The sequence below is a fragment of the Schistocerca nitens genome, chromosome 2, assembly GCF_023898315.1.
Source record: "Schistocerca nitens isolate TAMUIC-IGC-003100 chromosome 2, iqSchNite1.1, whole genome shotgun sequence".
NCBI classification, from domain to species: Eukaryota; Metazoa; Arthropoda; class Insecta; order Orthoptera; family Acrididae; genus Schistocerca; species Schistocerca nitens.
The window spans coordinates 73,307,152-73,334,860 of NC_064615.1; the positions used below are offsets into that span (position 1 = coordinate 73,307,152).

Genomic DNA, 27,709 nt, shown 5'->3' on the forward strand with positions numbered 1-27,709 from the left:
TCTGCCACAGTGTGAATGTGCTGATTAACAGTGTGGCATGCAGAAGATACTCTGCAAATATGGCATTCCAGTCACCAGCTACAATGCTACTGATCACTGAGGAAATGCAACCTATTGCCTCAGCTGCGAAGCATTGCTGGTACCACAGGCGGTTTGCCTCTGAAGCGCAGAAATGCAGCCCTCCCTGTGCAATGAGAAATGCACTTTTAGGTTAGTAACGATAACAACTGCGTTCCAAAATGGCAGCTGTTAACTGTTTGTCACAGAGTTTTGTATGAAACTGCAATTCTTTACTGGACACAGGAGCTGATGTACCTTCCCATCTGCCTCGCCACAGCAATGACATCTGTCATCTCCTTGCTTCTACTGGTTCTATCATCCTGACATATGGTCACATGACGCTATCACTAAACTCGGGTCAATTTCATAAGTTTGGGTGGCAATTTATTCTGCCAGATGTGGTTCACAATATCCTTGGAGCAGACTTTCTGTCATTTTAGGTCCTGCTATTGGACCTCCACCACCATCATCTCTTCGACACCATCACTGATTTGGGCAGCCACGGATCTGTATTCTGTGTGGACAGTACTACTGTGAGAATGATCACAGGTGATTTCCATATGTAGAAGTTCTGAAACAGTTCTTGGAGATAACTTAGCAGCTACTTTCACTAACACCAATACGACAGTAGACAGTAGGTTATATACTGACAAGACTAAGATTGCTAATTTGCATTCAGCCTAATTTCTTAACACCAAAAAATTGAAAGTAGCAAAACAAGAGTTTTTTTTTATGTTTGCATAAGGAATTTGATGCCTGTCAAGCAGTAGCTGGGCATTGTTGCAACATGTAGTCCCCAAGTAGACCAATGGATGACATCAGTATGCTGATTATCAGCAGCTCAATGCTAGAACAATTCGTGATTGCTGTCCTATCTTGCACATTCAAGACCTCGCATTTAACATCCGTGGCAAGCTCATCTTTTCCACGTTAGATTTGATATGTGTGTTTTACCAGGAATCTGTTGCTTCAGATTACATTGACCTTCTGTACTCCATTCGGTCTCATTGAATTGATGAGGATGCCTTTTGAACTGTGCAACACCTTGGACCTTCCATCATTTCATCGATAAAGTTACACAAGATCTCAACTTAAGTTATGTTCATATTCGCGATGTGTTGGTGATGGCCAATGCCGAAACTGAACACATGTGATATTTACACCAGATCTTTACTCACCTTCGTCCACAAGGATGACTCATAAACCCATCAAAGTGCATCTTTGGGGCACCATAAGCCTGCTTCGTAGTTTACACCATCAACGTCGAAGAAATACAGTCACCACTGGAGAAGGTAGAAGCTATAACAAACTTCCAGCAGCCTGTTACTGACTGAGTTGTGAAGATCCCTTGGCATCACTGATTTATACCATCATTTCATGTGCAACTGTGCACTCTTGGCCATTTCATTGAAAGAACTTTTACAAGGCTCACAGAAACCCAAGTGACAAACTGCTTGGACAAGCAAAGGTGAGACAGTCTTCAACAAAATGAAGACTTCTATCACCTAGGCTGCACTGTTAACTCAACCCTTCCCACAAGCACCACTCACATTAATGTTTGATACGTCTGCAACTGCAATAGGTGCTGCATTTCAGCAGCAAGTAGATCAGCTTTGGAGCCCTTAGTATTCTTCAGCCAGAAGCTATCTCCATCACAGCAGAGCTGGTAAAGATACAATTGCGAGCTTATGCACCATACAGTTCACTCAAGAAATTCTGGCACATGCTCGAGGGGCAACATTTTACAGTTGTTGCTGACAACAAGTTACTGATGTATGCTTTGTGTCACAAACCAGACAAATAATTGCCATGTCAGCTGCACCACTGTATATAGGATAATTTAGGACTCATATAGTCCACATTGAGGGAGAACTGTTTTATAGATTAACATAGGAGTCATCTTACATTTAAAGGTGAAGCTTTGCTTTTAAGGTTCTGTAAAAATTTATTTTGAAGAATCCTGAAGGGTAGGGTTTAACAAACAATACTTGCATTTGAATAGGCTGTAAATATGCTGATATACGCTAGCACTCTATGCAGTATCATCATTACTCGAACAGTTGTGTGACATTTGACAAGCCGTACAAGTGCAAGGGATATGCGAGAAACTATGAACTAGCCACTACAACAGTCTATTGCTCTGGTTGAAAATTGACAATTTTGTGAAACACAGGGGGAAATAGCATTAAATTCTATCAGCTCACAAACTTCTGTTGTATTTCAACAGGTCTGCAATAAAAGTTCTCATACCTATATGGATAATGTATACATACATTTATGCTGCAGGTAACACTGTAAGGCGAAAATCTTGTCCTTGAAAAACCATTACTTGATTCGGAACCCAACTCAGTATTTTATTTGGTTATGAGAAACTGTAATGATTTACCAAGTGGGTTTCAAATGAGAAATTCGGTCGCTCTTCTCATATTGAAATACCGGGGAAAAATGGTACCTTGTTTTAATCAGCTTTAGAATAAGATGGTGACATTCAGATAAAATGAAAAAGAAAATTAATACAGAATTAAATATCTAACAAACAGAATAAAATGTGTTAAGCTGATTGGAATTGTTATTTCAAGACTAAATTACTGAGGAAAGACCCATTGTGATGATAGTACCAACAGATTTCACTAGATCATAGGATGACCAAACGTTCAAGAGCTGGACTGAATTGTGAGTACAGTCTTTTATTTATGTATTAGTTGCTGTTGTTGCATATGATCTGCACCCTAGAGTAATTATATTGCTTGTCCATGTTTCACTGTTGCTCAAGTACAGCACTACAGAGCATTAAGAGGTGGAACAGGACACCAGCTTGACTGAGAACTATATTCAGCAGGGGGAGGAGAGTGCCAAGCAGGCAGCAGATTTCATTGTTCTACCAACCATGGGAGTCTATACCGTATTCTTTCATTGTGCTACCAACCATGGGAGTCTATACCGCGTACTTTGACTTTTTATAAATGTCTACCATGTTTAAACTGCAGTTTCCCTGAATCCACTTGTACTCAGAATCGAACTATCTTTAAAATTTGAGAAATGTTCAACAATAGCATACATTTATGTAGGAGATGCTGAAAGTCTAGATTGGGGGCAGTGGCATACTTGTGTGTTTCATGCAGCTGTTGTTGATGCTCACCGTGAGTATGATGAGAATAATTGGGGGTGTCAGCTGCCGATTCTATACAATGAATGAGAGTGTGGTGGGCAGACATTATGTTTGAAAGCAAGAGACACTGCAACATTTTTACATCAGTGTAGAAATAAAATCCACTATGTGTTCCGAAAAAACCAGCTATGTCCTCAAGTCCTACCATAACCACAACCTCAGAAATCCCAACATATTCAGAAGAAACTGCCAAATATTTGTGACAACAAAGATTTAAGTTTCACAGCTGTCATTTTAGGATGATGCCGACGATGATTAAAAATAGAAATAACACAGACGACAAGCTTGTATTTATCAAAATGTAGACTGTCAGTAATTGGTGTCAGTTAGGATTAGATGTAATGTTAATTTTTTAAGCAGATCCCTTATGTCAAAAAAGTTTGTAACTTTGATTAGCCAAAATATGTTAAAAATAAATTCTTTCTCAAGGAGCCTCTTAAAAAAGGGGGAGGGGGTCGTCTTGTATCCACTGTTATCTTATACCCAATAACTACAGTGCCAGCAGACACCCTCTCTTGTGCAGTTGATTATGGAGCACTCACTTTGACCCAGCAACCCAATAACGAGCTGAAAGATTTACTGACACAGTGATCTAGTCTGCAGTTCAATCATGTCCAAGTACCACTGTTAAACGTGCTGTTGAATTGTGACCTATTTTTGTGAGGCCAATTATTGACAAAGATTGCAAGATATTAGTGCAAAAGTGTATGGCCTGTCAGCAGAGTAAGAGCACTTGCCATGTCAGTGCGCCCCTTGGCCCATTTGTCCCACCTAGCCAGTGATTCGACCACATACACATTGATATCATTGGATCTTTACCACCATCTGAAGGATATACTTACTGCCCAACTGCCATCGACTGCTTCACTTGTTGGACTGAAGTCTTTCCCATGGTCAACCATCAATGCTGAAATAGTCCCAGCCACATTCTTCTGTGGATTGATTGCTCTTTTTGGTGTGCACCTTCACATTAACACTGACCAGGGCAGGCAATTTGAATCTTACTGGTTCAAGGCACTTGGTGCCCTGCTAGGCATGAAATGCATTCAAACAATGGTGTATCATCTGGCAGCAAATGGTTTAGAAGAATGCCTGGACTGACCATTAGAGATATCCCTTCATTGCATGAATCGCAATGTTGGACAAAAAAAGCTGCTGTTTATCATCCTCCTGGGCCTTCTTGTCCATCAAGGATGATTTGTAATCTACAGCAGGAGATATCGTCTATAGCCAACCGATCTAAATGCTTGGTGAGTTCCTCAGCAACGTGCCAGACACTCTTATTGAGGCATCAGATTTTGTCATCAAACTACGCACACAGATACGGCAGCTCTGGCCTGTTGCGTCGAGAGATGAACAGACTCACTTACCTTTCATCTTCATTGATCTCTGCAAGTGCAACCAAGTTTTTGTTCACCACAATGCTTTCTATAAGCCTTTTCAGTCACCATAGGATGGACTGTATCCAGTCCTCAGCAGAGCTGTCAAAATGTTTAGGTTGATGTCATGGATACCCTAACAATCTTTGTCATCCATCTTAAATCTGTGCTCAGCACTGCATATGCTGGTATGAGCAAATCACCTTACTCATTAACCACATGCAAGACAGAATCGCTTGCTGTTCCACCACCTATCACAAACAAGGTGCAACAGACATTGGATGCAGACCCTGATGCCTCAGCAGCAGCAAAACCAGTTGTCACATGACCCAGATGTCGCATCTGCTTCAATCAAAGATGCCATTAACACTAAGAGGAGAGATGATGTGATGACTGTGCCTTGTATATCAATTACACTCAAGACACAAAGTGTTTGTACTAAGCAACATTATCACTGATATTCATTTATTCTGTGATTTTTATAACTACTCCCAGCGTTGATTCTTGCTTTATATTCTCACACTATTTTTATGCCTTTGCGTGCTGTGTTATTAAATGTTGCAATAATGCAGTTCACTTAAACTGCAGCACAGCTCTTGGTTGTTGCTACAACATGTATTTGTCTTGAAGCTTCCTTTTTATCTGATAACCCTTCACCAAGTAATGTCTTCAGCATTTAATTTAGATTCATTCCACATCAAAACACACAATAATTTGAGGATTTTTAATTCTCTGTCTCAGATTTTCACAAAACTGTGCACATTTGCTTACACTTATAATATAGGGACTTCTGCAAAATCTTTATGGTCTCAGACTACAGCTGTATTTTATATTGAATTTCAAGTGTTGTGATAGTCTAATAACTGGACTCTACAAGAATGTCAGTGCAAAATGGTGGTTACCTACATAAATGCAAATAACTCGGGTATTTATGAAGCTTTTGATTTGGAATTTTTTTTCAGAAGTTAAGTAAGGCAAATAGTCAACAGATATGCAGTTATTGAAGTAGCAAAGTAACAAAGAAAATTTTAAAAAAAATATTAATGTACTTCAATTTTCGATTTCAGAAAAATTGTGAGGATGTGGAAAAGTGCTGATATCACATTTCACCAACCTGCTGGGAACCCGTTTTTGGTCTTAAATAATCCCATGGATTGTAATCTTTTTAATAAAATAAAAATTTTAATGGGTCTTCTGCTAACTGACACACAGATCTGAAATCGAAATACCTTTTACTGTGATGTAAAAGAATCATTTTAAGTAAGTTCATCCACTCACTGTCTCACTGCCTCAGATGCAAGGGTATCAAATTAGCATATTTAAGTATAATTCATTCTAGGCAGACATGTTAACTTCAGGTGTAAAAATTTATTTCCTGTCATTTGACTAATTCAGTAATTTTTAAAGACTATAACAATACCAGAGAAGGAAAGTTGCTATTCACTATATAGCGGAGATGCTGAGTCGCGATAGGCACAACAAAAAGATTCACACAGTTATAGCTCAGAGAGCTGAAACCATATTGTTGTTTCAGCTCTCTGACTGCAGACTTGTGTTCAAGTTGTGTGTGTGTGTGTGTGTGTGTGTGTGTGTGTGTGTGTGTGTGTGTGTGTACACTGCTGAAGTTTGTATGTTATAAGAATAAGCAAATGTGCAATGTTTCTTGAAAATCTGAGATGATGGGTGACATGACCTGCGTGGTATGATGTGGAATGACCCTTTACTATACTAGAAGCTGTATCTCAGATGTTATCTTTTGTGTACATTTCCTAATGCATGTAGTGCTATAAATTTGTTTGTACATAGATAACTTCACAATTAAAAAAAAAAAACTGATTTGCTGTTACTTCCATTCCTTATACCTTTAACTTTCTTGTTATTAACTTCACGTACAAAGGACAGAGAGTTTATCTCTAACTGCCTCATCTTGTTGCATGTCCTGCCCATGGACTGCTTGCAAATAAGTGAAACATAAGTCATCTTTATTTTCTGATTACAATATACAAACTGTGACTTCTGGCTTTTATGTTTTATTTAGTTACAGTCTATGATGCTCATATATATTTATGTATGTGAATTAATTATGATTCCAGAGCAGATGTTATACGATGTCTAAGTGAAATTGTTCGCAATGATACGTTGCGAAATGTGAAACAAAACATACCCAAAGATTGCAGGCAACAACTGAGAGCTCAGTTATTTCAACAAAGAGAGAATATTGATTTTGATCCCAGGATTAAGAAGAATTGCTATAAAGATGTACAGCAGTTTTGCAAAGGGATTCCAAAAGGAGCTGCACAGGTAAGTTGCAGTTTAATTTATGACACTGTGCTGTAGGGTGTAGTAAATGTTGACTACAAAATATATGTATTACATATGAATTTCTTATTGTTTTTCTGATTTCAGAAGCTCAGATAACTCCACCCTTTTTGTTAACTATGATTCACACCTTTTATCTGTGGTGAAAGATAGCACAAAAAATAGAACAGAATTAGTGTAAGAAATGGTAACTAAAATTTATGGAAGAGAATATAATCATAAATAACATTCAATTACTATTTTTTTTATTTTGGCATGAAACAAACTGTATTTTTTCATCCAATTGCAACATGAAATGCCATATTCAGAAGATAAAATAAACATTTATTCTGTTTTCTCGTTCATAACTTCAGATGTGTTTCAATCACTTATGAGGGTTATAAAATATTTCTTGTGCTGGTAAACTGCAGTCAACAGTGGATAACTTATCTTCTCTTACCTCCACCTAAAGTTTTAGTTTCATTGCACTCTTCTTGCACCTTCTCTTTCTCTGCTTTTTTTTATTATTTATTTTTTTTTTTTTATTTTTGCCTGTTTCCCTCCCCTTTCATTAATTGTACATCCTTTGTCCTTTATACCTTTCGTTTCCTAAGCTACTTCTACCCTCTAGTTAACTTTAAACCATTGTTTATCCTCGTTATTATTATCTTCGTTTAATAATGTCCATACATTGTGCTGATAGTTGTTTTCATAATCATGTGTGTTCGAACAATAATTACTCCATATTCAAAACAACCAACATGAATTATTGGAATTTGTACCTTTCAATCTTGTATGTTGTTAGCATTTTTGATCAACATTCTTACCTCAAGAACCTGGTACACTTACTGCATCTAAACAGGTGATTGGAAATGATGAACTTCTCCCGTTCCATAGATTTCTGTCCTAATAATCTTTAGTATTGTTGCTAATCTAAATACCGATGTCAGGCATAAAATCGGCTGACTCTCCTTAAGTAGTTAGCATTATGCTAACTACTTAAGCCCCATCTTATTCTATTATTTGCTCCTGTAAACGTGTATGCGTTATGCAGGTCTTGGAGTCACTCGCATCCATTTAGAAAGTATATACTGAGGTTAACGAAGGTGATGTTGGCCTGATGTACTCGATGATGCCCTTTAGCTACACTGTTTAAAGGATTGTCCTAAGAAATGCCAAATTAAGATCAGCCTGAAGATGCCTAAATAAGGTGAAACGCGTTGATAAATAAAAAAAAAACTAAAATTGCAACCAAGACTGTTTTCAACTAATACTATTAAACACTGGTTTGCTGATTCATGCCACAGATGAATTGGAAGAATGTCCCAGGCATGTATCTGCATTAGCTTTCCAGAACAACCAGGAAAGCAAAGATTATTATACAAGTAAATTTAAGAATGTAGAGGCGTTAATGTCATCATTGGCATCCAGTAGTGAGTTGTTTCAGTCGTTTCCTAACCTTGAAACAAGTTAGTTTTCTGTATTGTTCAGTGAAAGAGCATAATAACAACACTATATTTAAGTGAAACCACATACTGACTGTTGTAGTTTGTAGATTATTTATGAAATAGGGATGCCTTACAAATTTATGACAGGAGAATACACATTCATTCAGTTTCAGTTAACATTATTACCATCATTTTTCCAAAATTAAATTCTCTACAACTTCTGTTCAAAACTTTGTGCAGTTGTCTGGAATTTAAAGAATGAATTGGGCCAAGTAACTGATAAATTAAAAATTTTATGAAATTACGTCTTTGCTTCTCTGGATGTTCAGGAAAACTACGCAGATACACATCTGGGACATGTTTTATTAGAGTCACCAGATCAATAACAACAAAATAAATGGAAATCGTGCTTTTCTTTAATCTCGTTCAGTTTTGTGAAGGCTTCATATTAGCGAAGTTGCTAAATTTCAAGCAAAATCTTTTATTAGCTGTAAATCTGTAACCAAACATTTGTGGACCAATGTTCATATGAACTTTTTTCTTTAGTTTTACTTGTAGAAGATGTAACGGAACATATTAAAGGCTTTACTTTAATGAAGTATGCGATCCCTTCCAAATTCAACCAGTTTAACGAGTATTTATGATTATAGAAAAGTTATTGTGTATGTTAACAATGATTGCACAACATGTCTCCATAAACAGTCAACCCATTAAATTATACTGAATAACTGACCCACACAAAAGTTTATATCACTTGATCACTGATACAGCAAATGTCATCATGAAAAACACTAACTTTATCTTAAATAATTAATATGAAGTACGAAGAATAGTGGCCAACTTAGGTATTTTGGATCTCCTTAAATAAAAATCACCCAGTGAAACCTATTTGTTCACTAGGAGCGTTTTCACTCAGTATTCACGTAATCAATCCTATTTTAGACGAAAACCAATGTAATTCTTCATAATTCACGTTACTTACTTATTTATGCAAATTAGAGAAGTCAATTGACAAACTTCTAAAAAACGACCTTTTTGTAACAAAGAATTATTCTGTCAAGTCAACAAATCTGTCTGTCATTTTAATAACATGTTAAATTATGTCATTCGATGCAAATTAATAACTTTTCTGCACAAATTATGATAACAGATGTACATGTGACTTATAAACTATATCTCTTTTTAGTAGTTCTTTGACAATGTTATAAATACAAGCAGCGAGAAGGGTCGAGAGAGCAGTCGGAGGCAGTAGAGCAGTCGGAATGTCACTTTGGTGAAGTGTGTTTCTGTGTTATTGTTTGGCAAAACAAGGCAAACACATGTAAAGGAAGTACTACTTTGTGTTGTGTTATGGTCTTTGGTGGACAGTGGAATTAATATGGCCACTAAAGTAATAAATATTTGATGTTTACATACGTGTTGGTTTCGCTCGTTCTTTATCATCAAAAGCACATGAAAAACACGGGACCTCATGTTTTTTAACCCTAGACAACCAGATTTAGAGCCAGCATCAGCATCGAGACACAGCAGCGATCCAGCAAGCAGCAGCGATTACTACAATACAATACATTGTAATGGCGCCAACCTAACATCAAGTGCTAACAAGCTCCGTAAATTGGAGTGAAATAGTGCGTTTACAGCAATTAGCGATATCAACGACGACCAGGTGGACCATTACAAAGAACATATTAAAATATCCAAATATATTCATGAATCACCCTGTATATGGGCTGCCAGAATCAACACACAAATATTTCGATCTTTTCTTTCAGCAGTGAGGGAGTTGCATAGTTACATATTTATGGGTTAATTACAGCTTCTTATTCAAATCAAAAGTGTTGTGTTGTAATGTCACTACAGTTGGTCCACAAATTTTAACAAGTCAAAATTGATTCTACTTCAGAGCAATATAACCCAGGATTGACAATTATACAACACACATTTCTGGGCTAAGCTTGATCAGAAGCCATTTTCAGTGATAATCTAAGGTCAGAGGCTATATACAATCAGCCCTATGTCTTTCAAGGGCTCCATCATTGATATACATTGCCGGAAAAAAAATGCAAAACCCTCTAGCACAGGGTCATTTTATTGGTGAGTGATGCGACTGGTAGTGCATCATTTTAGGAGCATATCATAACAAAATCAGACTAAATGAAACACGTAACAGTAAATAGTACCTAAACATCTGCATCAAAATACAATGTATTCCTGTCTGGTGACAACACAAGTACACAATCATAAAGATGCCATTAAGTAAACAATTATAAAGGTGCTGAATGGCACCCAGGAATAGATGGTTCCAAACATCTTGCACCCTTTGTTGCATTTCAGCAATTGTTCTTGGCAGGCTCTGGAGAACGAGTAATTTCTCGCTTCATCGTGTCCCGTACATGTTCAGTTGGCAAGAGATCTGGTGATTTTATTGGCCAGGACACGAAGGGCACATTGCGTCACAACGAGCATATGTGGACATGTAATGTCGAAAAAGCAGACTCGCATTCGGGAGGACGACGGTTCAATCCCGTCTCCGGCCATCCTGATTTAGGTTTTACGTGATTTCCCTAAATCGCTTCAGGCAAATGCCGGGATGGATCCTTTGAAAGGGCACGGCCGATTTCCTTCCCCATCCTTCCCTAACCCGAGCTTGCGCTCCGTCTCTAATGACCTCGTTGTCGACGGGACGATAAACACTAAATCTCCTCCTCCTCCTCGAAAAAGCAATCACCTTCCAGTTGAAAAAATTGCAGTAGCACAGGTATAGCAACCGATGCAATGTAGCAGGTACTTGTTACTTCACTGTCCAGAAACACCACATGCGACCAGGAGTTGTAACTGATGGCCTCCACTCCATGAAGCCTGTGGCGGGACCTGTGCTTCTTGGGCAGATACACTCGAGAATAGGCCACTTGCCAGGTATACGCCATGCACATGTCCGTCTATCACTCGCAGGCACACACAACCTACTCTTGTTACTGAGGACCGCAGAGCACCATTCCACTCTCCAATCTACTCTTTCACAATGCCAGTATAGGCATGCTTTGCAGCATTGTGGTGTCAGTGATAGCCTGGCTAGAGGCACTCCTGATCGTAGTCATGCTGTGAGCAAATGGTTCTCAATGGTGCTTGGTGATACAGCAGGTGCAACATGTGTCCAGATTTCTTCCCTGGATGATAGTTGGTAGACCGTTACTGATTGCACAAGCACCCATCTTGACATGCATTTGTACTTCGTGAATGTCCAGAACCTTGTCTATGGGTGTGGGGATTTTCCACTGACTACTGCTAAATGCAGCAATACACCGCTGATACATTGTGCTCAAAATGTGCAGCAATCTGTAAATATGTCCATCAAGTTTCCCACAGACCCACAGTGTGACCCTGTTCAAGTGGCTGAATCTGTTAACAGGAGTGCATACTAAATGGTGGCGCATGGTTGTAACTGATAATGAGTGTTGCAGACTGTGTCCATCACTAAACTAAGCACAGTTACTGCCTGCAGAGTCAAAGTAGTGTGTGCTCAGGCAGGTCTCCTGAGTGCTATCCAGATGCCGATGAATGTGACAAATGAATCACTTAACACGACAACTCCTCATTATACACATATTATATATCCTAGTGCTACTGAGCACAGTCCTTGAGAGAGTTGCAGTTTATTTTCCCGGAAGTGTATAAACAGCTTACTGACCTGAAGGCTGTGGTTAACTGGTCTATATCTCACCCTGCTCATCTGAGGAACACTGGTGCTGTGGAGTTGTGTGGTTTAGCTCCAAGTGTAATGTCAGGACAGAGATTCAGATCTGTTAGACTATGGCTTATCAGCACATTAAACCCTTCACTTAACTGTGAATTTTACTAAAGAATTCTTCACTACATTATCATACCATTATATACGTGCAAGTGAATCCAAAATGTCATTGTTGGTGAAGGGGTATTGTGAGAGAGAGAGAAAAAAATACAGATTAGTTGCTTAAGATCCTATTAATGTAGAAATCATTACAGACAGAACACATGCTCAAACTGGAGAGGGGTAGGAAAGGAAGTTAGCAGTATCCTTTTCTAAGGAACCTTGTCTTAATATATATGATGTGTTAACTGTAAAATGAGTGGAGCCTCATTCAGATGTAGAAAAAATTAGGGTGCAGCAGAGATGCGAAAGAAAAGAAGCTGAGATGAGTAGAAAAAGAAAGGTATTGTTGTTAGATAGTAGTAATGGGGTGTGTATTGACCAACATCTGTAGGAAAAAGTAGGATCAAAATACCTGATCTGAGTATTGTAAAACCTACCGCTAGCCTTAGCAGGTTAAGAGAGGATATTGAGGCACTAACTGTTAAATAAAGCAGTTAGCACCCTATCCAAAAATATAGAGGAGTGAACTAAATAGAGTAACTTCAGTAACTTCACATGCACAAATGGGAGTTTTGTTGAGGTTCTGCAGTGGTGTGATCAATCCTAGATGATCAGAGCCATCAGCCAAGTTAACCAGGAGCTGACCGGATTGCTGCTGACCATGAGCAGGGCTTGTATCTTTGTGGTGCCAGTTGCTGTTATTTGAAGGTATGGATACACAAAACATTGCCTACATGTGACAGGAGGAGGAAAAGAAAATTAACTAATATGATAATCAAAGATGTGTGTGTGGGGGGGGGGGGGGGGGTATATAGAAAAGGAAGTTGACTCATGGTATCTGCCTGAGCACCATGTAAATACAGGAATTCATATGTTAAAGGCCGAGGTGGAGTTGTCATGTATGTTAAAAATAACACAAAGCTACAATGTACTGAAACCAGCAGTTTCCACTTAGAAGAATGAGTAGAAGCTTGTACATGTAGATTGCTGCTATCAAAAAACTCTTTTATAATTGTAGATACCAACTGCAAAATTTTCAAACATTTTTAGAAATTTTGAATCATTATTATGCCAACTAGCACACAAAAGAAAGCAAATGAGAGTCCATTCTGATTTTAGCACTAATTTTATGAAAGACTGATATAAAAGAAATGATTGGAGAATGTTACTGTATACTTATATCTTGAGTTCTGTTTTTTCCCCACGAGAACTGCACAGGAAATCAGAACACAAATAGGAAATTAGAACACAAATAGACATCATATTTGTAAGTGAACACTTAATCAACGATACAACTGTTCATCCGGTAACATAAGGCTTGTCTGAATATGTTGCACAACTAGTCTTACTTGTTAGTTGGCCTCATAGAAAGCTGTGTAACTATTTACACAAGCCAAAAAAATGGAGGGAGGGGGGGGGGGTGTTCAGGGCAGCACAACAGGAAACTGACTGGAGGGATGTTAATAATGTGGTGGATGTCAATTCAAAGATCATTCTCACCTCATCTTCGTGTCCTAGGGCTTGAATGACCTGCTACTACCTGCTTCCTCCTTGAGGAAGGAACAAGTAGCTCTGAAAGCTACAATAGTTTTTGTACTTTACTCATTGTGCTGATATTTTTTCAAGATCAATATTAATTCATAACATACTACTTCCTCATGGATAACGACATCAGTTGCATTTGCTGCTTAGGCTATTGCATGTGAAGTGTGTGCAGTATGTTTCACATTATTGGTATGTTCTGAATCCATGTGAGTGTTCTGCCAGTTGCTGTTATTTGGAGGTGTGGATACACAGAGCATGGCCTACACCTAACAGGAAGAGGAAAGTAATTATCTGAGGTGATAAAGTTATGGGGAAAGGGATAGGGAGGGCGGTGGAAGGGGAGGGCGCTGGTCACTTGTGATCACAGGTGTCAATGGAAAGTTTGTGTGTGTCAGTCCTGCCGATAATTTTTTCGGTTGGTAAGTGTGATCTGTGCTTTTTTCCGATTACTGGGGGCAGTCCTCTGTTCAAGGAATTGGCAGTAGATTTGCTAAAAATACAGATCTAATTCAGTTACTAGTTTTATATCTGCACTAGCGCCTAGCATTGTGTATTATGAGGGTACTTCTGGTACCACTAACTGATCCACCATTCCAAGTTCCATTCGCAAACGGCTTGTGGGAAGAATGAGTGTCAGCAGACATCCTTACTAGCTCAAAAGTTCTTGAAGTTTCTCATTGTGGTATAGTTTTCCAAGACATTTTTGGGAGGTAATATGTTGTCTGGCTCTTCCTGGAATGTACTCTTTCAGAATTTCAGCCAACTTAAGTCCGATCTGTATGGTTACTCTAGATATTTTGTGGTAGTTACTGTTTCCAGCAATTTGTCATCAAAAGTGGAATTGCCCAGTACTGGATTTCTTCTCCTACATATGCACAGTATGTTACATTTATTTACATTCAGAGTCAATTGCCAATCCCAGCACCAATCCTCAATCCTCTGCAAGTCTTCAGCAAATCGCTACTGTCTTTTGGCATTGCTACTTCTTCTACATAATCATATCGTTTGTGAACACCTACTCTCTGTCATCTTCCATTTTTGTGCCAATATGATCACTGAGTGACTAAATAGATGATTTAAAGCAGCTTATTGATTTTATAAGAGACCGAAACTTAGGGTTTTGATGAGGTCAGTTGGCAATATTTTTCTTTCAAAATCATTGAACACTTCTCTCATTGCTCTCCTTTTTCTCATTTTCACTTCATTCATCTTTTGTTTGCCAACTAAATTCTGACTTCTCTTAAATCTATGGTGAAGTTTTCTAACTTGGCTATTAAACCACTGTGAGTCTTTCCTAGCCCTAGCAATTTTGTTTGGAACATACTTGTTTGAGGCATGTTGAACAATGATTTTGAATTTTATCCATTTGTGTTCCACATCTTCGTGCTCAGCACTAAATATGTGATTTTGACTACCTTTCTTAAATGTCTTATAAAACCCATGGTCATTGATGCTACCACAATCTTATAATCACTGACATCTTCCTCCATATTAACTGATTCAGAAAGTTCAGGTCTTCTGTTGTTAGAGGGCCTAAGATATTACATTCACAAATTGGCTCTTTATCTATCTGCTTGCAGTAATTTTTGGATAACATCTCCAGAATGATGTGAAACGAATCACTGTCTCTGGCAGCAGTTTTGATCACAGGACTCACCCATTCTATAGCTGACAAGTTCCAGTCTCCCCCTACTACAGTAAACTTGATTAGGAAATGTATTTACAATATTTTGCAAGTTCTCTCTGAAGGTCTCTGCCACAACAGCTCCTGATGCAGGTGGTCTATAAAAGCATCCAATTACCGTTTTTGACCCTCCTTTAATGTTTAAAATGAGTGAGATGGCACACTTGCTAGCGCACTAGGCTCACATTCTGGAGGACAACAGTTCAAATCCACATCCAGTCACCAAAACATCATTACATATTGTTGACTTATGTACTAAAATACACTGCCACAATTGGCTTATGGCCTTGCCTTATGATAGATAGTCCAATCCGAGTGCAGTATTTCAATGCTATTCCTTCTGCTTTCAACCAACATACTATTCCTTATATTATCTGGGCATTATAACTTTTGATGTTGTTGTTGTGGTCTTCAGTCCTGAGACTGGTTTGATGCAGCTCTCCATGCTACTCTATCCTGTGCAAGCTTCTTCATCTCCCAGTACCTACTGCAACCTACATCCTTCTGAATCGGCTTAGTGTATTCATCTCTTGGTCTCCTTTGATAAGTGATACTAATTCTCCGACCTTATCGTCTATTCTCTTCCAGTTTACTAATATCATATTTCCGTTCTGATTTCTAGTATGTAAGGACAACTACTCTCTCAGAATAGCATAGCCAATCAATCTTTGAGTTCATCAGGCATGCTTGACCTATTGAGGGAACCTTACAGTTATGTACCCGATAGCAGATGTCTAGAAATTCGAATCTGATATTGTCACAGAAATGTCTGAGACTGCATTTGGACCCTACCTACCTTCACCAAATTGATCATCTGCTGAATGAAACTGAGGATGCCGTCAGAATGCAAGCAGAAGGCATCAAGTTGGAACAATTTGCAGCTGGTTGCACCCAGAGTGTTCAGTAGCCACTGGCAAAGCCTTCTCCAAGTCTCATACGAGACACCCCAGCAAACATGCCAAGTACACACAGGCATTCTTTATTGATCTGGATGCTAGTTCCTTGAGGCGCTCCATTTCCTGCGTAACTTTAGAGCTCCCAGTGATTAACATATACACGCTTCACACTTGTCCGGAATGGACAGGAAAATTGGCCATTGCCCGACAAGAGAGACCTCCCAGGGGCCCACAGTCCCTTTTGTGGGTACGTGTGTGGTGCGCATGGGGCCCCGAGCTATTGCAGTATCCTTCCTTTTTCCAGATTGCATTACCGTCACTGTTCCTCTCCTCCCTGTCCTTGCTCCTTTCTCCCTACCCCCTCCGTTCCCTCTTGGTGTACTTCTTTATATCGACCTGGCTATCCTCCCAGCCTTGTTTTTGGTATGTGCTATTGTTTAGTTTGCTGTTTCCATCTCCGTTTTGGCATTCTTGGTCTCATTGGGGTTTGACCTCCATTTCCAACATTTTCTGTTCAGTGTGATCCATTTGGGGATGAACTCCCAACCTAGTTTCCATGGTGCAGGCTCCTCTCCCCCTCCCCTCTCTTTTCCCCTTGCACCCTGGCCCCCTCCCTGCTAGGTCCCCAGCACAGTAGCCAGTCCGTGTGGTGGGGCTGTTAAGTACCCACTTGGCTGAGCCCCCTGACAACACAGGGATAACACTGCAAGTACCTGAGCTGTTAACACCTCGTGTATGTCAAGGAATCGATGCTCATCACTTTGGGGCATCAGAACTCCCGGCAATGGCTGTTGTGCCAGACGGCCCTTGCTGTGGCTGGGTGGCGCCCAGGGGGTGAGCCCCTGGTTGGAGTGGGTGGTACTAAGGTGGACGCCTTGCACATGAAGCGACAAAAGCGTCAACATCCTAGCCATTCTGTGGCCGTCTCTACGAGTGATAGAAGACATGACACTCCTTCTTCTGATCCTTCAGCCGTCCCCTCCCTGACCGCCCCCTGGGAAGAGGGTCAAGCTCGCCAGCTTGGGTTGAAACCTTTCCCTCGATACCTGGTTTGTACCAAGGCAGATGGCAAAAGTTTTGCCATGACCAAGCCTTTGTTTTTCATGAAGACGATTGAAGATAAGTATGGCAAAGTGAAATCCTTGAGTGAAATGCGGTCCGGTTCTTTGCTCATAAAGACATCTTCTGCTACCCAGTCTGACGCCCTGCGTACTTGTGACCATCTCAGTGACATCCTAGTCTCTGTCGCATCCCACCAATCTTTGAACTCAGCACAGGGCATCATTGTCCACTACGATCTTCTTCTTCAAACTGACGAGGAGCTCCGTGCAAACCTCGAGCGGCGAGGAGTTCGATTTATCCACCGTGTACAACGAGGTCCTAAACACCATCGCATCGATACAGGTGCCTTTATCCTGGCCTTCAAAGGGGATACCCTCGCAGAGGAGATCAAGGTGATGGTGTATCGGTTTGATGTAAAACCTTACATTCCACCACCGATGTGATGCTTTAAATGCTTACAGTTTGGACACATGTCTTCCCGCTGCACCCATGATCCCCTCTGCAGTGACCGTGGGCACCCCCTCCATGAGGGGAGTGCCTGTGCTCCCCTGCCAGTGTGCATAAATTGTAATGCGCAGCATCCTCCACGCTCGCCACAGTGGCCGGTGTATGTGAAAGAACGACGGATTCAAGAGTACAAGACCTTAGCTCAACGTACCTTCACTGACACTTGTCGAAAGTATGACCGGCTCCATCTCGTACCTGTAACTTCTACTTTTGCTTCAGTTATGTCTGTTCCCCCTCCTACCCCTTCCTCTTCCCAGCCTCTCCCCATTTGCCCCACACCTTCCTCCTCACTCTCCCTCTCCCACTCCCCTTCCCCTTCTCCCTCCTCATCAGTACCCACACCCACCAATTCGGGTGCTGCTCCCCCTCCCCCACTAGAGAAGTCCTCCCCTTCTTCGGCATCCGCCAGTGCTGGAGTTCCCTCCTGGGAGTACTCTTCCTGCCCCCCCCCCCCTCCTCCCTGAAAGGCGATCTGCAGCTCCACATCGGCCGCGTAATCCACGGCCGGTGGGCACCAAGATTTGCCAAGTGTTATCTGTGCCTGATTTCACTGCCGTCTGCCCTACTCTTCCTTCACAAGAGAAGAAGCAGAAACAGAAGAACAAGGGCAAGGCCCCTCTGGTACCCCCTGAGGTGCCGCCTTCCCCTCCTCCAGCCAATGAACCAACAGAGTCTGACCCCACCTATATGGACATTACGCAATCCTTATCGGTGACGGGTGGCGACTCGACGGCGTGACCGGCTCCGGCCGTTCGCTTCCCATTTGGACTCCAGCTTGAGAATCTTCCAGTGAAATTGTAATGGATATTTGTGTCAACTCCCGGAGTTGCAGCCCCTTCTTTCCTCCTACTCTGCTGCTTGCATTGCTCTCCAGGAGATCCATTTTGTCAGTTCTTACTCACCCACGCTTCATGGGTTCCATACTTTCTGTCGGAACCGAATTGCCCCCTTGTGTGCTTCTGATGGTGTTTGCACCTTGGTGCACAAGGACATTGTTAGTAAATGATATAAGCAATTGCTGTCAGGGTCCATCTGGCCACTCCAATCACAATCTGTAATCTCTACCTCCCACCTGACAGGCCACCCACATCCCTTGCCCTAACCACCCTTCTTCAACAACTCCCTTCTCCCTTCCTGCCCCTTCCTGCTTCTAGGGGACTTTAACACCCACAACCCTTTTTGGCGTAGTCACACGACTACTGCCCTGGGCAGGACAGTTGAAGCTGTTCTGGCAGGACTTGCCCTCTGTCTACTAAACACCGGCACTCCCACACACTTTAGTGTGGCTCAAGGCACTTTCTCTGCCGTTGACCTCTCCATCTGCAATCCCGGCCTTCTTCCCTCCATTCAGTGGGGTGTCCACGATGACCTATGTGACAGCGATCATTACCCGATTGTTTTGAACTTCCTTCAGTGTATCTTGCTCCATCACCCTCCCAGGTGGGCCTTCTCTAAAGCCAATTGGGGTGCCTTCTCCTCTGCTACCATCCCCCCTGTACTACCACACAGCAGTATTGATGAGTCTTCACAGACTTCGACTGCCGCCATCCTTTCCGCAGCTGTTTCAGCCATCCCTTCTTCCTCGGGTTCCCCCCGTCGGAATATGGTCCCTTGGTTGACTCCAAAAATTGCTGTGGCCATAAAAGACTGCTGCCGTGCTCTTCAACACGCGGCACCCTTCTGCTGCTCTCCTTCTGGTCTTTAAACGATTCCATGCCTGGGCCTGCTATATAATCAAATTTCGGAAACTGATTTGCTGGAAACGATTTGCGGCTGCCATAGGACCGCACGCCCTCTCTTCACAAGTCTGGGCGAAACTCAGGCGAATTTTTGGCTGTCGTCATCCCACCAGCATTGCAGGAATTTCTGTGCATGATGTTGTCCTTACCCATCTGGACTTTGTCGCAGAGCATTTTGCTCAACACTTTACCCAAGCCTCTGCATCTACTCTAACCGCCCACCTTCTTCCTCCTGGAAGAGCACTCGGAACGACTGCCTTTGTCTTTTGTTTCTCACTGCGTGGAGCCTTATAATGCTCCATTTAGTGAGTGGGTATTCGCCAGCACCCTCGCCCTTTTCCCAACACGGCTCCTGGACCAGATTGGAAACATAACCAAATGCTCCAACACTTATCGGTGGTTGGCCACCGTCATATATTGACCCTTTTCAATCGTCTGTGGAGTGAGGGGGTATTTCCTACCCAGTGGGAGAAAAGCATTGTTATTCCGGTGTTGAAGCCTGGGAAGCCACCTCTTCAGTTGGATAGCTACTGTCCAATTAGCCTTACCAACACCTTCTACAAGCGGCTATTTTGGATCCTAGAATCCTGCGACCTATTGTCATCGGCACAAGGTGGTTTTCGCTGTGACCGCTCTACAGTGGATAACTTGGTCCACCTGGAGTCTGTTATCCGGTCGGCCTTTGCCCATCGGCAGCACCTCAATGCAGTCTTCTTTAACTTGCATAAAGCCTACAATACCACCTGGTGCCACCACATCCTCCCAGCCTTCACGAATGGGGCCTTCGTGGCACTCTGCCCATTTTTATCCTTAACTTTCTTTCTTGTTGCTCTTTCCGGGTCCAAGTTGGTTCCTCCTACAGCACTTCCCATCACCAAGAAAATGAGGTTCCACAGGGTTGCGTGCTAAGCATCGCTCTCCTTCTCATAGCCATAAATGGACTAGTTGCGTCTGTTGGGCCGACAGTGTCCCCCTCTTTGTATGCTGTCGAGTTTTGTATCTATGTCGCTTCCTCTGTTATGGGCACTGCAGAACGCCGTCTACATGGGGCAATCTACCGGGTGCAGTCTTGGGCTCTCTCCCATGGTTTTCAGTTTTCGGTGGCCAAGTCGTTTGTCATGCATTTCTGCCATCGCTGTACAGTCCATCCCCATATGGACCTGTTCCTTGATGGCCAGTCCCTCGAGGTGGTGGACACCCATCACTTCTTGGGTCTGGTCGTCGATGCCTGGTTGACATGGCTCCCTCATCTTTACCAGCTGAAGAGGACATGCTGGTTAAATCTCAGTGTTCTTAGAGGTCTGTGCAATACCACCTGGGGTGCAGACTGCTCTATTCTTCTGGGATTGTACAAAGCACTGTTCCAGTCTCGTTTAGACTATGGGAGTCCTGTCTATGGTTCTGCATCACCATCCACCATTGTGGGGTATGACTTGCGACTGGTGCCTTCTGGACTAGCCCTGTGATTAGCCTTCTCGCAGAGGCGGGGATTCCACCGCTGCAAGTTTTACACCAACGACAGCTGATATCTTACACCCTTCACATTTGCTGCACTCCAAAGCACCTTAATTATGGTCTCCTTTATCCAGACATGGAGATCAACCTCCCGCGGCGGCGGCCACTATGTGGGCTTACCATGGCTGCCTGCATTAAGTTGCTCTTTTCTGAGCTCCAGCACTTCCCTTTAACGACTCTTTTCTCCACTCATGCACGTACCCCTCCGTGGTGCGTCTCTCGGCCACAGCTCTGTTTTGATCTCTCCATAAATTCAAAGGATTCTGTCCCTCCGGAGGCCCTCCACCACCAATTCTACTGTCTCCTCAGTTCATTCCAGGGTTCTGAAGTGATTTATACTGATGGCTCCATGGTTTCTGGTCACACTGGTTAAGCTTACACCTATGCAAGATATGGAACTTCATTCCTTGCCAGATGGCTGTAGTGTTTTTACTGCAGAATTGGTAGCCATCTTGTGCACACTGGACCCTGTCCACTTCTGCTCAGGACTGTCTTTCACTATCTGTAGTTACTCCTTGAGCAGTTTGCAAGTTATCGGCCCGTGCTTCCCTCGCCACCCATTGGTCATAGCTATCCAGGACTCCGTTTCTCTCCTTGATCAACGTGAATGCCCAGTGGTTTTCATATGGACCCCAGGCCATGTTGGGATCCCTGGCAATGAACTTGCTGATCGACGGCTAAATTTGCTACTAACAGGCCATCTCTTGCTATTGACATTCTGGTAATAGACCTTCGCTCGGCATTACATGTCAGATTTTGGGACTTTGGAATGCAAAATGGCACTCTCTTTCTTCGCCGAACAAGCTCAGGGCAATAAAGGATTCTACAACTACATGGCGGTTCTCCTTACTTGCCTTTTGTAATGCGTCTGTCGTCCTTTGCCGGCTCTGCATCGGCCATACTTGGCTGACTCATGGTTATCTCCTCTGTCATGATGACCTCCCCCCCCCCCCCCCCCCCTGTCGTTGTGGATCGATGTTGAGTGTGGTTCACCTCTTATTGGACTGTCCCAACTTAACTGCCCCGCGACGGACTCTTTAGCTTTCCTGACTCGCTACCTTTGGTGTTAGCTGACAATGCCTCAGTGGCTGATCTTGTTTTACGGTTTCTTCGTAATGGGGTCTTTTTATCGCTTTATTGCAGGGTGGGACCTTCAACCTTATCGGTGGATGGAGGGGTGGCAGGCCGTCTTGCTCCCCCCCCTCGCCCCGATTGGACTGGCTTCGAGTGGACTTGGTGGTTCACCCCCTCCCTCTGCCTTCCCACTCCTTTCCTTATTGGGTCTGTTTTATCTTGAGTGTCTATCTTGTCTACCTGTGCTTCTTCCTTTATGCTCCTGCCATTTGTCACTTTCTTTCCCTCCTCTCTTCTTCTGCCTTCTTCCTTCCTTCTCTGTCAATTGTTTGCAATTTTATGGCCATTGTAGTAGTTCCCTCTTATAGTGTGAGGTTTTATCAGTTTGAGTTATTTCAAGGTCACAGGGACTGATGACCACGCAGCTTGGTCCCTTCTCCAGTCCAACCAATGAACCCAACAAGAGAGACATCCTGTGCTGGCTCAAAAGTGTTATCAACATTGAGTAGCACCTCGTACCTGTTGCTAAGCCATAAGGAGCCAGCCATACTACCAGTTTCCAGTTTTGCCGTCTGGCCAGAGATATGTGAACCAATCACTGTCTGCCACTTGCTTTCAAATAAAGGCAAACTGCCAGATGTTGTGTATTGGAAGACAGTTGATAAAGTGGTTCCAGCAGCACAGAGTGTGTCCCAAGTCTCATCACTAGTGCCCAGTGCAGCTGCAGCCTTGAGCAGTAGCCAGGAACGTGTCAATTATAGCCAACGTAGCTTTCGACTGTTTGACAGTGACCAATTCTCAGTCTCCATACACAAAAAGAACACCCCCCTATCCTTATTGTACTGTGTATAAAACTATATAAAATTTCAAAAAATACAAACAGAGCAGGTAGGACTAATGGAGAAGAACAAAAAGACCTTAACAAGAGAGAAATCTTCCATACTGTGGCACTGTTAAAGTTGAGATGTCCACAAAATATAAATGAGAAGAATAAAGAAACACTGAAATCTGCTCTGCTAAATTTGCACTATACACTAAGGTTGCAAAATACACATGCTCTCAAATCGAAAATAAATTACACTACTGAAAATATTTGTATCAACTGTCACCTTTCACTAGAAACACAGCATACATAAAACCTGAAACTCTAAATAGAAATGCAAGCTCTAATTATCAAGTAACAGTAATAAGTCAGATAAAAACACAGGGAATATTCACTTCATTATGGAAGCTCATGAGAAAAGCACTAAACTGAACCCTGTGTACAACACAAACTGTTGCTGCTGTTTGCTCCTTTCACCTGGGCAGTTGGGCATATAGAATCTGGCAAAATAGATTTATTTTGTACAAGATGAAATTATACAACTTTATTGTGTGCTGTAGAAACTGTTATGCTGACTATTTTTATAATACTTACAATGTTTTTCTATCAATACAGTCACCATATTGACTACTTGTAAGTTGATCTTGTTATTTGCATTGTTTATTCAAATGTTTTACTTACACATTTATATTTTCGTTCGTAGACTTTGGAATGCCTTCAAATAAACAAGGATAAACTGTCAGATGGATGCCACATGGTTATTTTCAATGTAGAACGCCAAGAACTACAAGATAGCTCTGTCGATTATGCACTTATTACAACTTGCAGACATATGATTAATCAGTTTTGCCATGGTGAAGATCCTTCACAGGCGTTGATCTGCCTTAAGGTAATTTATGTTGTCTAAGATTAATATTTCATCTCACACAATTTCTGACCGTCACTACTAACAAAATAGGTTTAATAAATTTGACAAATAATTATGTAAATATTTACTGGTTGGAACTCTAAAGCTTGTGTTAGATGTCAAATAAATGAGAGAACAATAGTTTAAGCCATGCTAGGGGTAAACTGCCCAGTATACTAGCAGACCTTTATGAAATATTGTACACCTATTGACTATTTTACGAGGCAAATATATTCTTCACATACATCTTAGGTGATGCCAGAACAGACCAACAGTGTACTGTGTCGACACCAGAAGCTAAAGAGCAATTCTTACATCTACATCTACATCTGCATCTGTACTGTGCAAATCGCACTTAAGTGCCTGGCAGAGGGTTCATCGAACCGCCTTCACAAAAATTCTCTATTATTCCAGTTTCAAACAATGCACGGAAAAACAAACACCTATATCTTTCCATGTGAACTCTGATTTCCCTTATTTTATTATGATGATCATTTCTCCCTATGTAGGTCATTGTCATCAAAATATTTTCACATTCGGAGGAGAAAGTTGGTGATTGAAATTGTGTGAGAAGATTCCGCTGCAATGAAAAATGCCTTTGTTTTATTGTTGTCCATCCCAAATTCTGTATCGTCCATGACACTGTGTCCCCTATTTTGGGATAATACAAATGTGCTGATTTTTGAACTTTCTCAATGAACTCCATTAATCCTATCTGGTCGCAATCCCAGACTGCGCAGCAGTTCTCTAAAAGAGGATGGACAAGTGTAGTGTAGGTAGTCTCTTTAGTAGATCTGTTACATTTTGTAAGTGTTCTGCCAATAAATGCAGTCTTTGGTTTGCCTTCCCCCGCAACATTTTCTGTGTGTTCTTTCCAATTTAAATTGCTTGTATTTGTAATTCCTAGGTATTTAATTGAATTTGTGGCCTTTTTATTTGACTGATTTATCATGTAAACAAAGTTTAACAGATTCCTGTTAGCACTCATGCAGATGACCTCACACTTCTCATTATTTAGGGTCAATTGCCAATTTTCACACCATTCAGATATCTTTTCTAAATCATTTTGCAATTTGTTTTGATTCTCTGGTGAGTTTACTAGGCAATAAATGGCAGCATCCCCTCCTGATAGCACTCAACTCTTCATGTGAGTAAAGAGCTAATTAGTGTTTCACAGGGAACAATTGACAGGAATGGGGGAAAGAAGAATGGGTAGCTCTGAGGGATGAAGTAGTGAAGGCAGTAGAGGATCAAGTAGGTAAAAAGACGAGGGCTAGTAGAAATCCTTGGGTAACAGAAGAAATATTGAATTTAATTGATGAAAGGAGAAAATATAAAAATGCAGTAAATGAAGCAGGCAAAAAGGAATACAAACGTCTCAAAAATGAGATCGACAGGAAGTGCAAAATTGCTAAGCAGGGATGGCTAGAGGACAAATGTAAGGATGTAGAAGCGAGTATCACTAGGGGTAAGATAGATACTGCCTACAGGAAAATTCAAGAGACCTTTGGAGAAAAGAGAACCACTTGCATGAACATCAAGAGTTCAGATGGAAACCCAATTCTAAGCAAAGAAGGGAAAGCAGAAAGGTGGAAGGAGTATATAGAGGGTCTATACAAGGGCAATGTATTTGAGGACAATATTATGGAAATGGAAGAGGATGTAGATGAAGATGAAATGGGAGATACGATACTGCGTGAAGAGTTTGACAGAGCACTGAAAGACCTGAGTCGAAACAAGGTCCCCGGAGTAGACAACATTCCATTAGAACTACTGACGGCCTTGGGAGAGCCAGTCCTGACAAAACTCTACCATCTGGGGAGCAAGATGTATCAGACAGGCGAAATACCATCAGACTTCAAGAAGAATATAATAATTCCAATCCCAAAGAAAGCAGGTGTTTACAGATGTGAAAATTACCGAACTATCAGTTTAATAAGTCACAGCTGCAAAATACTAACTCGAATTCTTTACAGGCGAATGGAAAAATTAGTAGAAGCCGACCTCGGGTATGATCAGTTTGGATTCCGTAGAAATGTTGGAACACGTGAGGCAATACTGACCCTACGACTTATCTTAGAAGCTAGATTAAGGAAGGGCAAACCTACGTTTCTAGCATTTGTAGACTTAGAGAAAGCTTTTGACAGTGATGAGTGGAATACTCTCTTTCAAATTCTGAAGGTAGCAGGGGTAAAATACAGGGAGCGAAAGGCTATTTACCATTTGTACAGAAACCAGATGGCAGTTATAAGAGTCGAGGGACATGAAAGGTAAGCAGTGGTTGGGAAGGGAGTGAGACAGGGTTGTAGTCTCTCCCTGATGTTATTCAATCTGTATATTGAGCAAGCAGTGAAGGAAGCAAAAGAAAAATTCGGAGTAGGTATTAAAATCCATGGAGAAGAAATAAAAACTTTGAGGTTCGCCGATGACATTGTAATTCTATCAGAGACAGCAAAGGTCTTGGAAGAGCAGTTGAACGGAATGGATAGTGTCTTGAAAGGAGGATATAAAGATGAACATCAACAAAAGCAAAACGAGGATAATGGAATGTAGTCGAATTAAGTTGGGCGATGCTGAGGGAATTAGATTAGGAAATGAGACACTTAAAGTAGTAAAGGAGTTTTGCTATTTGGGGAGCAAAATAACTGATGATGGTCGAAGTAGAGAGGATATAAAATGTAGACTGGCAATGGCAAGGAAAGCGTTTCTGAAGTAGAGAAATTTGTTAAACATCGATTATAGATTTAAGTGTCAGGAAGTTATTTTTGAAAGTATTTGTATGGAGTGTAGCCATGTATGGAAGTGAAACATGGACGATAAATAGTTTGGACAAGAAGAGAATAGAAGCTTTTGAAATGTGGTGCTACAGAAGAATGCTGAAGATTAGAGGGGTAGATCACATAACTAATGAGGAAGTATTGAATAGGATTGGGGAGGAGAGAAGTTTGTGGCACAACTTGACTAGAAGAAGGGATCGGGTGCTAGGACATGTTCTGAGGCATCAAGGGATCACCAATTTAGTATTGGAGGGCAACATGGAGGGTAAAAATCGTAGAGGGAGACAAAGAGATGAATACACTAAGCAGATTCAGAAAGATGTAGGTTGCGGTAGGTACTGGGAGATGAAGATTGCACGGGATAGAATAGCATGGAGAGCTGCATCAGACCAGTCTCAGGACTGAAGACCACAACAACAACAACAAGAAGAACAATGTTTTCTAAATATGTGTTTCAATAGACCATTCTCTTCGATGTAATTCATAATGTTTGAACACAATATATGTTCCAAAATCATGCTGCATGTTAATTATATGGGCTTGTAATTTAGTGGATACAGGAAAACCTCAAGGAGGGAGTGCTAAAGATATCTTGAGCTACCTTTACTTTTACCGTGATAAAAAATAATCAAGTGACATGCAAAAGGTTAAGAAAATTTTATTTAAACTGATTATACACATATACAAGACAATGCCTTCTTATGATATAAAAAAAGTTTCAATTGTGGTTCTCTTTCTGCTTCTGAATGTAAACTAGCTTCCTATTCGTCAAATAGTCCGTATTTACAATGCTACGTATCAGAGGTTCTCTGTACAAGAAAACAGAATATTTGCGACTTTCTTGAACAAATACCAGACAGAATAACGTACCGAGATCACTAGACCGGCCGCGACTTTTCTCGTAGGTATGTGTTAGCTACCTATGTGCCAGACAGAAACATATAAAATATGATGATGCGGATGCACATGCTACATA

General features: G+C 41.4%; 1 protein-coding gene across 1 annotated transcript in view; it reads left to right on the top strand.

Annotated features, from left to right (window-relative positions):
• Window positions 1-27,709, top strand: part of LOC126235733 (Golgi apparatus protein 1) — a 160,259-nt gene that overhangs the window by 80,496 nt on the left and 52,054 nt on the right. Inside the window, exons 10-11 of the mRNA XM_049944511.1 lie at window positions 6,702-6,909; window positions 23,753-23,938. Of these exons, the coding sequence (XP_049800468.1) occupies window positions 6,702-6,909; window positions 23,753-23,938 (394 nt within the window). The remainder of the gene's footprint in view (window positions 1-6,701; window positions 6,910-23,752; window positions 23,939-27,709) is intronic.